This window comes from Molossus molossus, unplaced genomic scaffold (assembly GCF_014108415.1).
Source record: "Molossus molossus isolate mMolMol1 unplaced genomic scaffold, mMolMol1.p scaffold_m16_p_7, whole genome shotgun sequence".
Taxonomy (NCBI): Eukaryota; Metazoa; Chordata; class Mammalia; order Chiroptera; family Molossidae; genus Molossus; species Molossus molossus.
Window position 1 is genome coordinate 10,963,274 of NW_023425401.1, and position 17,887 is coordinate 10,981,160.

At 36.1% G+C, this 17,887-nt stretch overlaps 1 protein-coding gene and 1 pseudogene across 1 annotated transcript in view; both read right to left on the minus strand.

Annotated features, from left to right (window-relative positions):
- Window positions 1-8,042: 8,042 nt before the first annotated feature.
- ZNRF2 (zinc and ring finger 2) overlaps window positions 8,043-17,887 on the minus strand; it is a 71,617-nt gene continuing 61,772 nt past the window's right edge. The window contains exons 4-5 of the mRNA XM_036246589.1: window positions 10,306-10,385; window positions 8,043-8,101 (exon numbers count right to left, since the gene is read on the minus strand). Of these exons, the coding sequence (XP_036102482.1) occupies window positions 10,328-10,385 (58 nt within the window). The 3' untranslated portion in view covers window positions 8,043-8,101; window positions 10,306-10,327. The remainder of the gene's footprint in view (window positions 8,102-10,305; window positions 10,386-17,887) is intronic.
- On the minus strand, window positions 14,434-16,886 carry LOC118619802 (annotated as a pseudogene).

The following is a 17,887-nucleotide window of genomic DNA, read 5'->3' on the forward strand; positions in this document are numbered from 1 at the left end:
CTAACTTAACTTTCAGAGACAAAGGTCTTCACAAAGTTGGAATTATAAGACCTTCAAAAATATTCAGGAAAGGAGTGGAAAACCAGCCTCCCAGAGCCATCTGGACCTGTGTCCAATATGGTAGCCACTGGTCACACAGGGCTCCTTAGCACTTAAACCATGGCTAGTTCTGAATACAAATGTGCTATAACAGTAAAATACACCCAGTTTCCAAGACTGAAAAAAAAAAAAAAAAAAAAAGGATTGTAAACTATTTCATGGGGAACGTTAATCCAGATCACATGCTAAAATAATAGTTTGGATATTTAAATACTCTAAGAAGGCCTGCAGTCTCTTCAATGTCTGAGTTCCAACAATGAATGAAATATATACCGCTCAACTTCCCTGATGGATATCCTCTGAATGTGTGGATAATGAATACTCTTAACATTTACAGATTTAATAACATTTCAATTATGAATGAGCTACTTTGAAAGGTTCGTGACATACAATTATTTGGTATTTCCTGAAATGCAAGTCTACACTGCTGACACTGTATACAGCATGTCCCGTTACCCAGATGCTGAAAGAGCAAGCCAATCAGAAAGCACTGAAGTCTCAAACTGACTTTGTTGGGGAGATATATTTTTTGATCATGTACTTTTAAAATCTCACAGGAGAGTGAATACTGAATTTGTAAGTTCATGGAGAAGAACCCTAGCAATAAGGCACTGTGTGGCAGAATTTAACAACTTTGTATTAATTACAGTGTCACTGGGTACTGTAGAAAAATTATTTTTACTGTATTTTAGTGGGAAATCAAATCTGAAATCGTGCAATGATATTTATGACTATAAGGGGTTTTAAAAATATTTTAGGACAATTCTTTCTGGTGTTGAGTTTCTGTTATTCTCACAGGCCTTGCTTTGTAGAATTCCTGGTCTACGAAGTTCCAAGTTATGTACAGGAGCACCTTTGAACCAATGGAGAAACCTGCAACAGCTTGAACTGGTGTTCCCATGAACGTGTAGTATTACATAACCGCCCCCCCACCACACACACACACACACACACACACACGCACTTTCTCACAACTTGCCCAGTATTCCTGTCTGGCTCCTCTCAAGGCTCTGCCTCCCATTTAAGATCCAATCCTGTGTGTCAGAATTTATCTTCATCTCAGGTTAGCCAGAGGTACTTTTGGCATAATAAGTTTTGCCCAGGTTGAGATATTCTGTCCTTAAGATCTAACCTTCAGGATATAAAAAAAGGTCAACTGGGAGCTTTCCTGGTATTGTCTTTGATCCCTTTCACCTAAAGACTACCACGATGAGTTCATTCTACTCTAAATTTTAAGTTCTCCCATTCTTGCTTTCCCTACTGTCATTGTTTTAGCTTTGCTCCTCAACACTTTGCCTCAATTACTATACATTTTCTAACAGGCACCCCTGCCTGCGGTCTCATCCCTGTCTACTCTTAAGGGCATATCTGATTGTCTATTTCCTGCTTCGAATGCTTCACCCATAGTTTGGCACAAGCATCCTTCAGGATGTGTTAGCTGCTCACCTCTGGTCTCAGCAGCTCTCCAAGAGGGTCATGTTTGACTGAGTTACGCCTTCTGCCTTGGGAATACCCTTCCCGAACTTCCCACCCAACATGTCCTTTTATCATATCCCCTAGCGCTATGATCTGTTTGCTTCTCAAGACTTCAGTTAATCACTCTCTTGCCTAGTCTGAGTTTAATGACTCTCCTTGCTCCCTCCACAGCACCCTGTGTATATGTCGATCACAGCAATTATTATTCTTCATTATATACTGTTTACTTATTTGCTTTACCCAATAAAATTTAGTTCCTAGAGGTCAATTATCCTTGATTTCAATACTCTTGGCCCCTAACAGTCCATAGAACCAAGCAGTGCTTAATATATAACTGCCAAAATAGTAAATCTCCAGATTTTACCAAGAGGGAAGATCAGAACTCACACCGTCCTCTATTAGACTTAGGTTTCTTAAACACATCAGTTAAGGTCTAAGTTGTTATTCCCACACCCCATGACCGGAGAGAATAACAAAAATTATTTATTCATAGATGGGCACAAATACTTTTATTATTTACAATAACCACTAACATTATTAGGTGTTTACTATGTGTCTAGTGTACATATGTACCCTCCCATTTAATCCTCACAACCACCTTGACATAGGCAGTAGTACTACCTCTTTTTATAGGCAGAGGCGAGGCGCAGAGAAGTTAAGTATCTCATCCCATGTCACAGAGATGGCAAAACTAGGCAGTTGGTTCCAGACAAGATCCATGTTCTTAATCACTATGCTACAAACTAAAAAATTTATATCCTGAAAACTGTGCTTCCAAAGATTAATTACTCCACTTCTTAAAACATAATGGAATGTCACTAAATACAATCTAAATTCTAAAAGTTATGATGATGCCCTGACAGACCATCTCCCCACCAAACTTAATAGTTCTCCAATCACACTTCAATTACAAATTTACAAATAGGTTTTATATCAGAAATTTCAAATCACATCTCTACAATGGTTAAGTAATGAAGAAAGAGTTTTTCATCCACTGCCGCCACAAACAGTCATTTCTTAAGCTATTAAAAAAGTTTAATCTATACTTTTGGATTCAATTTTGTGATGATTATACCAAAATAGATAAACAAACAGTGACATCAGTTAATTCACAGTAAAATTTCAGCATTCAGATAATTCTCGGTTTTATTGGTATGTACTGTCAACGTCTAGACATAAGGGTAGAAATGACAATTTCCTTGAAAGTACTCTTCTCTTTATTCAGCTTCTAAATAACACAGAATGTGGCAAAATCATTTGGAAGCTCTATTTATTAAAAATATCAATAATGAATTGCCCCATTTTAGTTAAGAACATACAAGTCATTGTTCCTAGCACATTTTCTTGCTTTCTTTTATTTTTTTAATTTTTTTAATCCTCACCCAAGGACATTTCTGCATTTATCTTCAGATAGAGCGGGAGGGAGAGAGGTGGGAAGAGAGAGAGAGAGAAACGTCGAAGTGAAGGGAGACACATCAAGTGGCTGCCACTCACACAACCCCAACCGGGGCCAGGGACAAACTGCAACTGAGGTACGAGCCCTTAGTGGGAATCAAACCTGGGACTCTCTGGTCCGCAGGCCGACGCTCTAACTGCTGAGCAAGACTGGCCAGGGCCCTAGTACATTTTCTGTATTTCTTGTGATTGATGCTTCTGATACCTTATTTAACAGAAAAATTCTCTCTAATGGAGGAAATCAAGAGGTATTACCAAAGAGTTGTGGAAATCACGAACAAAACAACAGAGGTAAATATCTATTATTATTATCTTGATTTTCAAACAATAAAACTCATATTGTCATTGCAAAGAAATAAAATGTAATGGATTGCTCTAATAATAAAGGTCAATATCATCATAAAATTCCTAAATCTCTTGTATCTCTCTATAAAGCCTGCTAACTGTATCATATGCACACAGGTGCTCAAAATGCTATTGACTAATAATGAAACTTTTTCAAGATGAAGGTTCACTGGTAACAGGGGACCAGCAGAAATGTAAGTTTACAAACACAAAGCATCAGTACCTATCAATCTCAGCATATCCAATCAAAAAAGCAGGCAAGAGAATCTAGCAATTGAAGAAATCAGTCACTCTGATCCTAAGACTTGGGGTCCTGACAGGTACCCACAGCCCAGGGCAGAGCTAAGAAGTGCAATGTTGGTTAATAGACAGTACAATACCTTTTTTTAAAATTTCATTTATTTCTGGGATGTGAGTTTATGCCATGCTGTTTTTTGCCTCTCTATAAAATAAGCAACCAACAGTCTACCTTATTACTAGCCAATGGCCTGAAACTGATATCTGAAAATATACCAACTCCCATAAGTATAGTAATGCTGCATTTTCATAAATATTAACATATCTGGTTTTCTTTGATGCCTTTTACCTTCCACAGAGAATCACCAGACTTAAAAGTTATCAGGTGTTTCCCAATCAAGACAGGAATTCTGTGATTAAAAAAACCTTTCAGTTCCCTACCTTAAGCACAGCATTCACAGAATACGGTAGGTACTCAAAGTATTACCTGGGTAAATTATTACCAAGAAGTTTCACCAGTTGTTTTTAAATAAAAATCACTACTAGGAGTATACCAAGTAGCCACTTTCCCTAAAGAAAACCAAGTGTCAATTTAGTTTCAGAATGGAAAGATACCAGTAGAGAGGAAAAGCAGACAGTAAGACAGATAACTGAACTACTGTTATTCACAAAACAACCAAGAAAACATCAGAAGTTATATACCTCAGAAATAAAGGGGAACAAGCCAAAGACAAAATAATTCATGCCAGAATTAAAATATCTGTACAAGAACAAGGGACACTTCACATTTAACCACCTATTGTCAATATGTACTGAGCTCACCTCAGGATAAATCAAATTGCAAGAAAATGGTCCAAATGAACTAGAAGAGTTCCTGCAACTAACAAATAGTATTCATATTTAATCAGCAACATTTACCTTTATGTAGTTTTACAAAGTTTCCAATAACCAAATTTATATGGAAACTTCCTCTGCAAAAGAGTAAGATGACTTCAGTATTATTATCAATGCATAATGTGGATGTCAATCAGATGGTAAATTTCATTGTTCTTGAGTTTTAAAAGAGAGTCACATGCTTTGCTCAAATGTAGCTTATTGTTAGAACATCTCCCTTCTCCCACTCTCCAAGTTAGTAAAAAAAAAAAAAAATAGGTAATATTTACATTTAATTTACAATCTTTTTCATTTGAAGAAGACTCCTATGTCTTGCTATAATTAAGTTAATTTAAATGATTGCTCTTACATGACACTAATCCCAACTTTAGAAAGTAAAATAAGCTTTGAAATGGAATCTGCCATTTTCATTAACTCATTTAAACTGAAATCTTTTGAAAATACATACTGCAAATATGCTGAGGGTGCCCCTCGGGCATTTCTGGGCTACATTCTCCTAATGTTTAGTGGGGTGAAAACTGAAATAATTGTATGACATATAAAAGAAATGTAAAATCTATATGGTATGCAACAGTTAACAGCATGAGTTTTTAAACGTTGTTTCAGCTACTACAAAAAAAAATCAGTTATAGAAACCATTATTTATATTTCAATTATAAACATTGCTCTTAAAACACAATCTCTATCTGATTTGTAACCAAATCTGAAAACCAGATCAATATGCTTACTTAGCCTATTTCTCTGGCAAAGAGCCCAAAGAAAGACAATAATTTTGCTATCTCTTATACACTCTGGGGTGGGGGGTGAGGAGCCAGATCTAAGTTAGACAAAGAATCAAAATCGGCAATAAATTCATTGAAGTAAAGAGTGGCAGTAAAGTGAAATTTCAGAACATACTGCTTTCTATATTCACAAGTGTGATCTTATTTGAAAATAAGTATTTACAAAGATTCTAGAAAGTTATAACCAATTTGATGACCTGTTATTTTGTCTCCATAACATTCAGCTGCCAGTACTTTCAGCTACACATTTAAACATCTAATGTGATTTTATGTCCTACTTACACTACTCAGTGTCCGCGTAAGGTTTACAAATATTGTAAGTGACATTATGTAGAATATTACTTATATTTTCCAGAATAGCGACTTTGAATAAAAACGGGAGCATTTGGGCTTTAAAAACATTTTCTTGTCAATTTCTCAGTTCTTTTTAGGAAGTCATTGATGGAAACTGAATTTAAGGTAGAAAAAATGTTAACTTTTGTAAATTTTAATGAAAAAGGGATTGCTATAAACAAATTAAGTAAATACTTTTCTAGACAAACATAATGATCAAGTCACGCTTGGCGGTGACACACTGAGCTTTCTGTTAGAGCACAGGGCTGCTCCTGCAGCAGCTGCAACACAGACCTTGACAGAGCAAGACTGAGAAATGGTCCAGGATCAAGACGAGAAGTGACCCTAAGCCGATACATTCTGAAAGTCGATGAGTAAATCGTATCCAAAAATCAACTTCCAGAAGAACATTAACAGTGAGCTACCACAGCTGTAGATCTTTTCTTTTAAGAATGGAAGACAACAAAATAACATTATACCAGTAGTAGAAAAAAACGAATTATTCACATTCTAAGAGGTTTTTCCTGTAGTGAGGGTGGGGGTGTGTGTATGTGTGAAAGCTTCCAAAATTGAAAATGTGAAATAAAATGGATTCATATTAAGATTTCATGATAACAGAAAAAAAAAAATCTAAGAAAAGAATATTTCCCTTGAGGGAAAAATATTTTCCAAAACTGGTTTAAAAAGCACCTATGAAACTGTGCTGTCGGCTGTTGCACTGGAGGTTTGGGATTTGTTTATCAAATGCAGCATAACCAAAGGCATTTCACAGCATAACTTTAGAGAAAATGTTATCTGGTCTAGAATCACACAGAAAGCAAATAAAAACTCTTTTAATTTTTTATAATACACAAATTTTTCTGGGTAGCAGCAGTTGGCTCCTGTACATGTCCTTAAAAAAATAAAAATCAAAAAGCAATAGAGAAAAAAAATTTGAGGAGAATAAAGGTAGCAGCATTAAATAGAAAAGCAAATATGTAAATACACTAAAGGCTTAAAACAAGGAAACAGTACTGTGAGACTTTCGATTATACCAAGTAAAAGTGCATTGCTTAAACACTCAGTGATAACATTTTCCCCATGTTGGAAACAGGAATCTACTTATTGGTATTTTTGATATTAAAAAAAAAAAAAAAAAGACATTCAGTATTGTAGCCCTAATAGCTCTCTTCCAGTATTTTTTAACCATTCAGATGTATTTTGTGGGAATATTTATTCACATAATTTTGCTTAATACATTTCTTTCTACACAAGACTGAATTTAAAAGTTCTATAACATTTTCAATTACAATAACACATTAATAAATTATAAATTAACAAAATCTTATATTTGCTTTAAAAAATCATGTATCAAACACTAACCTCCAGATTATCTGGAAAAATTAAAGATGCAAATTGCTATAAATCTGGCATTCTAATTGAATTCTGATTTTTAAAAGTATATAAAAGTCCCTCAAATTATTCCAAGTTCCACTCAAGAAAATTTTATTTTACTCTTTTCATAAGTTATTAAGCTTACAACCTGCTAAAGCATTTTACCCAAATGTAGGAAAACTGCCTGGAGATGCAAAGCACAATAAAATAATTACATGAAAAGAACAAACAAAAATACCCGTTAAAACAAAGTTACTGTAGCTGGTAGCACTTAAAGTTGGTAATTTGTATATATATATTTTTTAAGTTGCATAGCTGCAAGATGATTCGTTGCTGATTAGCTGTTGAGTAGTTTTATTTAAGAGGAAACAATATACTTAAGAGATTGCAATTCAGTAGACAATCCAAGATTTAATTAATTAAAATGTAATTACGTAACCTGATTTACTCTTTGGACAGCATTCTGATAGTATTAAACTTTTAATTTAAAATGTTAACGTATTTTAGCTTTCCTATGTAGAAGTCTATTTTCCATTCTTGGGGGAAAAATAACAGAAGAACTTGAGATCATGGTCTACATTCAGAGAATGTTTCACTGCTTGATTACATTTCTTGGTTCCACATTTAAGACTTTATAGGAAGAAAATTATGTGGTCTTCAATTTAAAAATAGATGAATAAAGAAATATCATGTTGGGAAAAATAAAGACACCCCCCCCCCCAAAAAAAACTAAAAAACACAACAAATCAAAATACTAGATGCGCAACTCTAGAGAACTTAATAAAAGTAAATTAACTTTTAAATCAGTTAACTTTGGCGTCTGAATACAAAATGTTTATCAGCATTACCTATGTAGATGACTATTAAGGGATGTGCAGCATTTTCAAAATCCCTGTGAGTCCTTATGTCATGTTTGGTACACTAAGTTCTGTGGCAAATGTCCTCCCTTCAGCAGGATTCTTTCCCTATACGATTGTCCATCTCTGCAGACTGAGTCGCACAGAACTCAGATACTTGGCTGAGTATGCCTGCGTTTTTTTGTTTTTGTTTTTCCAGAGACAGATCCTCATATCCTCTTGGTTTTTCAAGCATCTTTAGAAGAAAACCTGTGTAAAAGTAGACACATTTTGGTTTAAGCAGAGATCCACAATAGTAATACAAATCAAAACGCAACATTCATTTCCCTATGAGCATTGTTTGAGTCACGGTAAATTTTCACACACTTACTTAGTATTCTAAGAAAATCATAAAATTATAGTGTTCTGCAAAAGAACAGATCAAGGACACAGGAGGACCAATTAAAGCTTAAAATATCACACACACAAAAATCACCAATACATAACAGTTATCCCCCTTCTACAATAAAGACTATATCAATATTTGAAACTCTGGTGTTGTTATTACATGTGTCATGGTGATCTGAGATAAGCGATCTTTGATGTTACTATTGTAATTGTTTCGGAGCTTACAAACCTTGCCCAGATGAGACAATGTTAATCAATAGATGTTGTGTGTGTTCTGACTGCTCCAGGGACTGCCTGTTTCCCAGTCTCTCTCCCTCTCCTCGGGCCTCCCTATTCCCTGAGACACAATATTGAAATGTGACTAATTAATAACCCTACAATGGCCTCCAAGTGTTCAAGTGAAAGGAAGAGTCACACATCTCTCACTTTAAATCAAAAGCTAGAAATGAGTAAGCTTAGTGAGAAAGGCATGTTGAAAACTGAGAGAGGACAAAAGGTAGGCTCTTGCACCAGTTAGTCAAGTTGTGAATGCAAAGGACAAGTTCTTGAAGAAAATTAAAAGTGCTAATCCGGTGAAAGCATGAATAAGAAAGTGAAACTGCCTTATTGCTGATATGAGCAAAGTTCTTTTGGTCTGGAGAGAAGATCAAACCAGCCACATTCCACCAAGCCAAAACCTAATCCAGAGCAAGGCCCTAACTCCCTTTAATTCTGTGGAGGCTGCGGGAGGTGAGGAAGCTGCAGAAGAAAAGTTTGAGGCCCTGGCCAGTTTGGCTCAACGGTTAGAGCATTGGACTGAGGACGGAAGGGTTGCAGTTTTGATTCTTGGTCAAGGGCACTACCTGGGTTGCAGGTTCGATCTCTGGCCTGGGTTGGGGTTGTGCAGGAGGCAACCAATCAATGTATCTCTTTCACATCAATGTTTCTCTCTCTTTCTCTCCCTCCCTCCCTTACACTCTCTCTAAAAAGCAATGAAAAAATATCTGCGGGTGAGGATTAATAAAAAAGAACAAAGAAAGAAAGAAAAGTTTGAAGCTAGCCAAGGTTGGTTCAGGAGGTTTAAGGAAAGAAGCCATCTCCCTAACATCAAAGTGCAGGTGAAGCAGCAAGTACTGATGTAGAAGCCGCAGCAAATAACCTAGAAGATCCAGCCCAGATAACTGACGAAGGTGGCCACTCAACAACAGACTTTCAGTGCAGAAGAAACAGCCTTGTAGATGTCATCTAGGACTTTCACAGCTAGAGAGAAAAAGTCAATGCCTGGCTTTGAAGCTTCAAAGGACAGACTGACCCTCTTGTTAGGGGCTGGTGCAGTTATGACTTTAAGTTGAAGCCAATGCTCATTTACCATCTGAAAATCCCAAGGCCAAGAATTATGCTAAATCTATTCTGCCTGTGCTCTATAAATAGAATAACAGAGCCTGGACGATAGTACATCTGTTTATAACATGGTTACTGAATATTTAAAACCCACTATGAAGACCTACTGCTAAGATAAAAAAGATTCCTTTCATATTACTGCTCATTGACAATGTACCTGGTCACCCAAGACATCTGATGGAGATGTACAATGAGATTAATGCTGTTTTCATGCCTGCTAACATAATGTCCCTTCCGCAGCCTAAGTCAGAATCAAGAAGTAATTCTGAAGTTCAAGTCTTATTCAAGAAATATATTCGCCAAGGCTGTATCTGCCATAGACAGTCATTCCTCTGAAAACCTTCTGGAAGGGATTCACCATTATAGATGTCATTAAAAATATTAGCGATTCATGGGAAGAAGGCAAAATATCAACATTAACAGGAGTTAAGAAGTTGAGTCCAATCCTCACAGATGACTCTGAGGGGTTTAAGACCCCAGTGGCAGAAGTGAGTGCAGATGTGGTGGAAACAGCAGAACTGGAATTAGAAGTGGAGCCTGAAGTTGTGACTGACTTGCTGCAATTTCATGACAAATCTTTAACAAATGAAGAGTTGCTTCTTATAGATGAACAAAGAAAGTGGCTAAGAATTCGTAATTCAGATAACACTTTAAAAAGCAATTAAAATAGAAAAGGGAAGAATTACCTATAAAACAGGAAGCTGATGCTTAATCTGAAGGGTGTTCAGGGCAAGATCTATTTACTTCAAACCATTCATCTATGCAGCTAGAAAAGAGTAAAACCAGAAAAAGTGAAACACTTATGTTTAATTACTAACAGCATGACAGCTATAATAAAAATGTTTGCTTCTTGATTTTATTTTTTCAAAAGAAAAATTAAATATTTTAAATGATTATATTTGGCATATACATATAAGTAAAAGATAAAGATGTAATTATTACATTTTGCTTATTCTAGACAGGTAAGAAAATAATTTTTATAAAATTATGCTATATAATACTTTAAAGTTTAAGCAACAATCATTATTAAAAATGAATCTAAAGAACTACCACTTTACCAATATTCAAAATTAAATGACAAATCTGAAAGCTGTGCCTCTCTTCAAAATAGTTATTCGGTTGCAGTTTGTCCCCGGCCCTGGTTGGTCATGCGGGTGGCAGCAACTTGATGTGTCCCTTTCACGTCGATGTTTCTCTCTCTCTTCCTCTCTCTCCCTCCCACTCTATCTGTACAAAGAATGGAAAAATGTCCTCGGGTGAGGATTAAAAAAAAAAAAATAGTTATTCATTTATGCAAATATCAACTTGTTCAGATCACCTATATATGTAATAAAAAACTGCTTTTAATTTTTAATTATTGACAATACTGCATCACATTTTAAAAGATCATATTCATATGTGAATATTAAACTTATTTTAATTCTATTCCATCCTGCAATACACATACATACATAAACAAGTATATCATCATCCACTTGTATTTATGAAATATTTTATGATTTTGTTGGAAGTTAAATATTAGGGTGCACATAATTATCCTCCTGTAGATCTGTACTGTTCAGTGCAGTAGCCGCGTACCACACGTGGCTGTTTAAACTTAAATTCATTAAGATTAAATGAAAAAAAACAACAACGCAATTTCTCAGTCACACTAGCCACGTTTCAAATGCTCATCAGCCACATGGCTAGTGGCTACTCTAACCAGGCCGTACAGAAACATAACATATCCATCACACAGAAAGCTCTATTTCACTGTGGCAAATGATAAACTCAAGGCCTTGAAAAGGTTAAGTAACTTGCCCAATAGCTAGGAAGTTACCCAAGCAGAATTTAAACTGTTTAACATTCTCACTGTTGACACATGTCAAGTTTGCACATGCCTTAAAGCAAGAGGGCTTGGTTAATATGTGGAAGGGAAAAATTAATATTTATCATTCTCACGTCCTAAGAGAATGACGGTATAGTAGGTAAAAATGATGGACAAAATTAAAAGGAAAAAAAGTAAAGTATCTCAGCCACATGATATTCTTTGAATTATTTAAAACAATTTCTGTTGCTACTAAGACTTTTGTTGTCAAAATAAACAAGCCCAATGCAGCTATGACACTCTTTCAGCCTGCTCTCTATCCTACTCCCCTGATTCTAGAGGTCCCCTGGTCTACCAGAATACCTCTTAAAACAAAGTCCTGAGAACTGAACAAAACACTCCAGATGTATTAACAGTTCACAGTACATCTGAACAGTACCTACATGATCTAAAATGGGTACTTCTTATTTTATAGCCATGTAATTATGCCTCATCTTGAGAAAGTAATCACTTGAAGCCCTAGGTTCTTACATCAATTGCTACTCACACTATTTAAATATTGTATTTGCTTCTCCTAACATCAACAGGAAATCACTATCCTGAATTTGGTGCTTTTCATTCTTAGGCATTTTCTTACACTGTAACTGTGTATGTGCACATTCAAAACAACACAGAGTGTTGTTCCCATGTTTTTAATTTTATATAAATGCTACCATAAAGTATGTTTCTTCTAACTGCTTTTTAAAATGAATTTGAGATTTGCAATTGCTAATAAGACCCTAGTTTTTACATTTTCATTGTGTAAAAGTACTCCACTACATAAGCATATTGCAATTTATGTATCCATTTTTTTAACTGATGGACACTTTCAATGATGCTATGAACATTCTTATAAATGTCTCTTGGTGAGGTGTTGCCCAAAGTGTGGTTCACAGACACAGTGCTAGTCCACAGAGCTGTACGTTACTAGTTCTCAATGAGACAAGGGGCTTGAGCCAGAATACACATTAATTTTGCCACTAAACACATGGTTTTAATTAACTTTAAAAAAAAAATCATTGTAGGACTTTCTCAACAAAGCCAAAATTGTATTAATTTACGTTCTGGCTTAAGCTCCTTATCTCACCCTGGATCTGCACATTTAACATTCTCACTATTGACACAACATGTCAAGTTTGCACATGCCATAAAGGAAGACGGCTTGGCTAATATGTGGAAGGGAAAAATTAATATTTATTAATATCAGCACTGCCCAAGAGCACAAAATCAAGAATTCCCCCCCAGGGCATATACCTAGGAGTGGAATTACTGAGTTACAGGATAGGGTATGTACAGAATACAGCTATTCTAGAGCTATCTGCCAAGTATATCAACTTATATTTGTATGTTTCCTGGCCATTTGGGGTTCCTTTTTTCTGAACTGACTGTTAACAATGTTTGCCATTCTATTCTGATTTGTCTTTTTTAATAGATAGATCTGTAGCCTGGCCGGTGTGGCTCAGTGGACTGAACATCATCCCATGGACTGAGAGGTCCATGCCCAGGTTGCGGGGATTGATCCCCATTTAGGGGCATGCAGGATCGATGTTTCTCTCTCACACTGATGTTTTTCTCTCTCTCCCTTCTTCTCTCTCTCTAAAAAATAAATAAATAAAAAGATCTGTAGGAAGTTATTATCCAAGTATTTCAGCTATAATATACACATTTTTGATATTTGCTTTGTACACAATCACGCAAAACAGGACTTATGGGAAAAAACTATGGTAAAGGCTAACCACTGAAACAATGCAACTTTGTAACTAGAACAAAGATGTGTGCTCCAAATAAAAAAAATACCACATACACAATAGGGTGTGCCAAAAAAGTATATACACAGAACAGTGTAATTATAAACCCAGTGTTTATTAAAGTACATTTCATTTTCAAAATGTAATAGAATCTACAGACACCCTGTGTAAAATTTTCTTTTTAAAGGGTGAAGATAGGTTGACATAAAGAGGATTAAGGAAGGATTGATACTATTGGGTTATGAAGACAAAAGCCAAGGCATAAAATTTGAGAACCATGAAGCAAGCAGTTCCAAAATAAAGCCCATGGCCTAATGGAAATGGGTGTAAGAATGTTCAGTGAATGGGTATGCTTATAGTCTTCTTCCATTGCTTTCTTCCATATATGTTTTCATCTGATGAAAAAAAACATTAATGTACAGAGAAATATTGTGTATGAACCAGAAAGATCATGTGGCATTCATTACATTGTCACCATGCTCCATTTACCAACTGCAATGAGCTATTGCATCACAGAAGGTCATTGCAAAAGAGTATTATTTCAGATACCAAACCTTTGCTGTTATGTGTATTGAAAAAAACTTTCAGTCTGAGGTCTAGTTTTTTACTTTTTCACAGTATTATGATGCAAGAAAGTTTTAAAGTTTAATATAGTCAAATTTATCAACTTTTCCTTTTGAGTTTTTATTAGGTGCGCTATCTTAGCCTCCCCTACCCCCAATTCCTTACCAAGAAGTCAAGGACATTTTGCTATATTTTTTCAACACTTTAGATTTTGGTTTCCATAGGCAGATGTTTAATCTATCGGAATTGATTCTTATTTCAAATGTAAGATAGAGATTCAACCGTTTTTCCTTAACAATAACCAAATGATCCCAGTATCATGCATTGACTAGTTCATTCTTTCCCTACTACATTGTATTACCACTCTGGCAACTTACATAACATCTATCACATGCCAGTACTTTCTAAAATTTAAGTCATTTGAAACCTTAAGTCTTTGAGGTTGGTATTATTGCCTCATTTTACAGACTGAGAGAGAGAAAACCTAAGTAACTTGACCAAGATCAAAACAGTGAATTCATGGAGGGCCTGGGATTCGAATCTTGGGAGTCTTAAAATACATCTGACCAAAGAGTCTTCTTCCATTGATTGTTTCCATGCTCTTAAACCCTATGCTATAGTGTCTGTCTCACAAATGCATGAGTGTTTATGGACACTATTCTGTCCCACTGGCCTACCTATGTCCTTTTCACTCTGTCTTAAGAGTCTTATAATGAATTTGCATAGACCAAGTGCCCCGCCAGCATGGTTGTCTTCTTCATGAGTGTCTTGACTGTTTTGGTTCTTTACTCTTTGGTTATATGTACTTCAGACTCAACTTATTAAGCTACATGAACAAACTTGTTGAGATTTGACTGGGATAGAATTTTTGTTGTTGTTACAAATGAACAAAAATTAGTACAATTTACAGTATCTTAAGATAAACTGCCTTTGGATGAGAGCTTCCTCTCCCATACTTTGAGGTCGTTAAGCTTTCTCTAGAAAATTTACTACTGTGGAAAATAAAGACTGCGTAAGGGAAATGGTGGGAGGGAGAGGGCCTGTGGTTTTGTTTTTGATTAATTGCTGTAACAATGTCCTTCAGGCAGCTGAGGAAGTTTCCTATTTTCTTTAGACATCATTAGAAGCTGAAGCCCCTGCAGGACAACTTTGATCCTATGTAAATTCTGCCATTTTGCTGGCACTGATATGGCTCTCGGGTCCACCACTTCATTAGAACTATGTCATTCATATCAATTTTTGGTACAAATCTTATAAAAGAGGATGCTTTTAGGTCCACATTCTATTTTAAGGCTGTATATTCAGTTTTCATAACTTATCCAAGTCCATGGTTGGTATCATCTTGTGTCATTGTCGCTCTGGGATAGTATTAATTACACAGATTAATTTGGTGAATTGACATCTTTAGGATATTGAGTTTTCCTATCCACAATATGGTATACCTCCACATTTTAGATCTTCTATAATATCTTTCAATAAAATTTTTAAATCTTGAATATCTTTTGTAGAGTTTATTCTTTTTTTTAAAAATGTTTTCTTTTTCACTGATTTTTTGAGAGAGAGAAACATCAATGTGAGAGAGATACACTGATTGGCTGCCTCCTGCATGGCCCCTACTGAGGATGGAGCTCAAAACCTGGGCACGTATCCTGACTGGGAATCGAACCGGGACCTCTCAGTCCCTGAGACGATGTTCAATCCACTGAGCTACACTGGCTGGGCAAGAGGGTTTATTTTTTTTATTTTTAATTTAAAAAATTTTTTCTTTATTGCTTTTAGAGAGAAGAAGGGAAAAGGAGAGATAGAAACATCGATGAGAGAGAACATCGACTGGCCGCCTCCTGCATGCCCCCACTGGGGATTGGGCCCACAACCTGGGCATGTGTCCTGACTGGGAATTGAATTGGAGACCTCTTGGTGCATGGGTTGATGCTCAACCACTGAGACACACTGGCTGGGCTATAGGGTTTATTCTTAATATACCTTACTGCTGTTGTAGTTTCTGTTGCTATTTATGTTTTTATTTATTTATTTTTCTTTATTGGATATTTTTAGGGGGAGGAAGAGAGAGAGAAACATCAATGAAAAAGAACATCGATTAGCTGTCTCGGGCATACACCACACTGGGGATTTGGCCCACAACCTGAGCATGTGCCCTGACCGGAATCGAACTGGTGACCTCTTGGTGCATGGGTCGATGCTCAGTTCACTGAGCCACACTGGCCAGGCTGTAGGGTTTATTCTTTTTTTTTTTTTTAATCCTCACCAGAGGATATTTTTCTATTTATCTTCAGATAGAGAGGGAGGGAGGGAGCGAGGAACATTGATGTGAGAGACACACATCAATTGGCTGCCTCCCACCTGACCCCAACCAGGGCTGGGGAAGAATGGCAACCAAGGTACGTGCCCTTGACTGGAATCAAACCTGCAACTCATTGGTCCGTGGGCCAACACTCTAACTGCTGAGCCAAACCGGCCAAGACTGCAGGGTTTATTCTTTTTTTTTTAATCCTCACCCAAGGACATTTTTCCATTTTTGTTAAGATAGAGTGAAAGGGAAGGAGGAGGGGAGGGGGGAGAGAGAGAGAGAGAAACATCGACATGAAAGGGACACACCGAGTGGCTGCCTCCCGCACAACCCACCGGAGCCAGGGACAAACCGTAACCAAGGTCTTAGTGGGAACTGAACCCAGGTCTCTCTGGACCACAGGCTGATGCTCCAATCGCTGAGCCAAACTGGCCAGGGCTGCAGGGTTTATTCTTAATACACCTTACTGCTGTTTTAGTTTCTGTTGCTATTAATGTCTTTATTCTTTAAAAAATGTTATATATTTTTTTCTTATTGGGATATGAATGCAACTAATTTTTATAAGTTGATCTTATATCTGGCAACCAGTTAAAATGCATATTAATTTTAATAATTTATCTAATATTTATTCTTTGCCTTTGTTTTAAAATCATTAATACTCTAGGTATATAATTTTACCAAAAGTTTTCTCACATTTATTGAGTTAACATGGTCTTTCTCCTTTGTTAATATCAGTCACATATATACATTTTCTAATCTTACAGTGCCTTTGCAATCCTACCATAAATCCAACTTGGTCATGAGGCATTATGTTAGGTATAGATGGAAGAATTTGGTTTTTGGATTTTTGCATTTGTGTTCATAAATGAAACTGACTGCCTTCTAAATTTCTTTCCTATACTGTCCTTGTCTGATTTTGGCATGTTTATATAATTCTCATAAAATAAGTGGGAGAACCTTCCATTTTTTTTCCTACTTTGGGAGAACTGTATTACTGTTAACCGGGTGTTCCTTGCATGTCTAATAGAACTTGCCATCAAACTGTCTTTGTAGGCCTGTTTTATAGGTTTCTGGGCTTTTGTTGTTTTAATATTTTTGTTTTTCAGGGTTAGTGTTAATAACTACTTGTAGTAGTTATTAGTTGATTCACGTTTTTCAAGTTCTTTTTGATTCATTTTTGGTAGTACTATATTTTCAAGGAAATTGCCCATTTTGTTTAAATTTTTAAAGAGAATTTTTTCACAGAATTTTCCAATTAATCTTAATTTCTGCCATATCTGAAGTTATATGTCCCTTTTCATCCCTGTACTGTTTATTTTTTACTTCTGGAGACAATCCTGCCAAAGGCTTTCTTCTTTCGTTAGTCTGTCCGAAGAACCAACTTTTGACATTGTTAGTCTCTGCTCTAGCATATAATATTTTTATTTCATTATTTTCTTCTCTGATCTTTATTTTTTTCCTTCCATTTTCATTATGTTTATTCTGCTGTGATTTTTCTAACTTCTTAAGAACTTGGCTTACTGATTGTCAATCTTTCTTTCTACTCTAATACAAACCTTCCCAGTCTAGAAAAATGTCCAAAAGGTTTTCGTTATTATTCAGTTCCAACTATTTTCTAAGTTCCGTTACACTTTTCTTTGATTCATAAGTAACTTAGAAGTTAATGTGTGGCCCTGGCTGGTTTGGCTCAGCAGTTAGAGCATCGGCCTGCGGTCTGGAGAGACCCGGGTTCGGTTCCCACTAAGGGCATGTACCTCGGTTGCAGTTTGTCCCCGGCCCTGGTTGGTCTTGCGGGTGGCAGC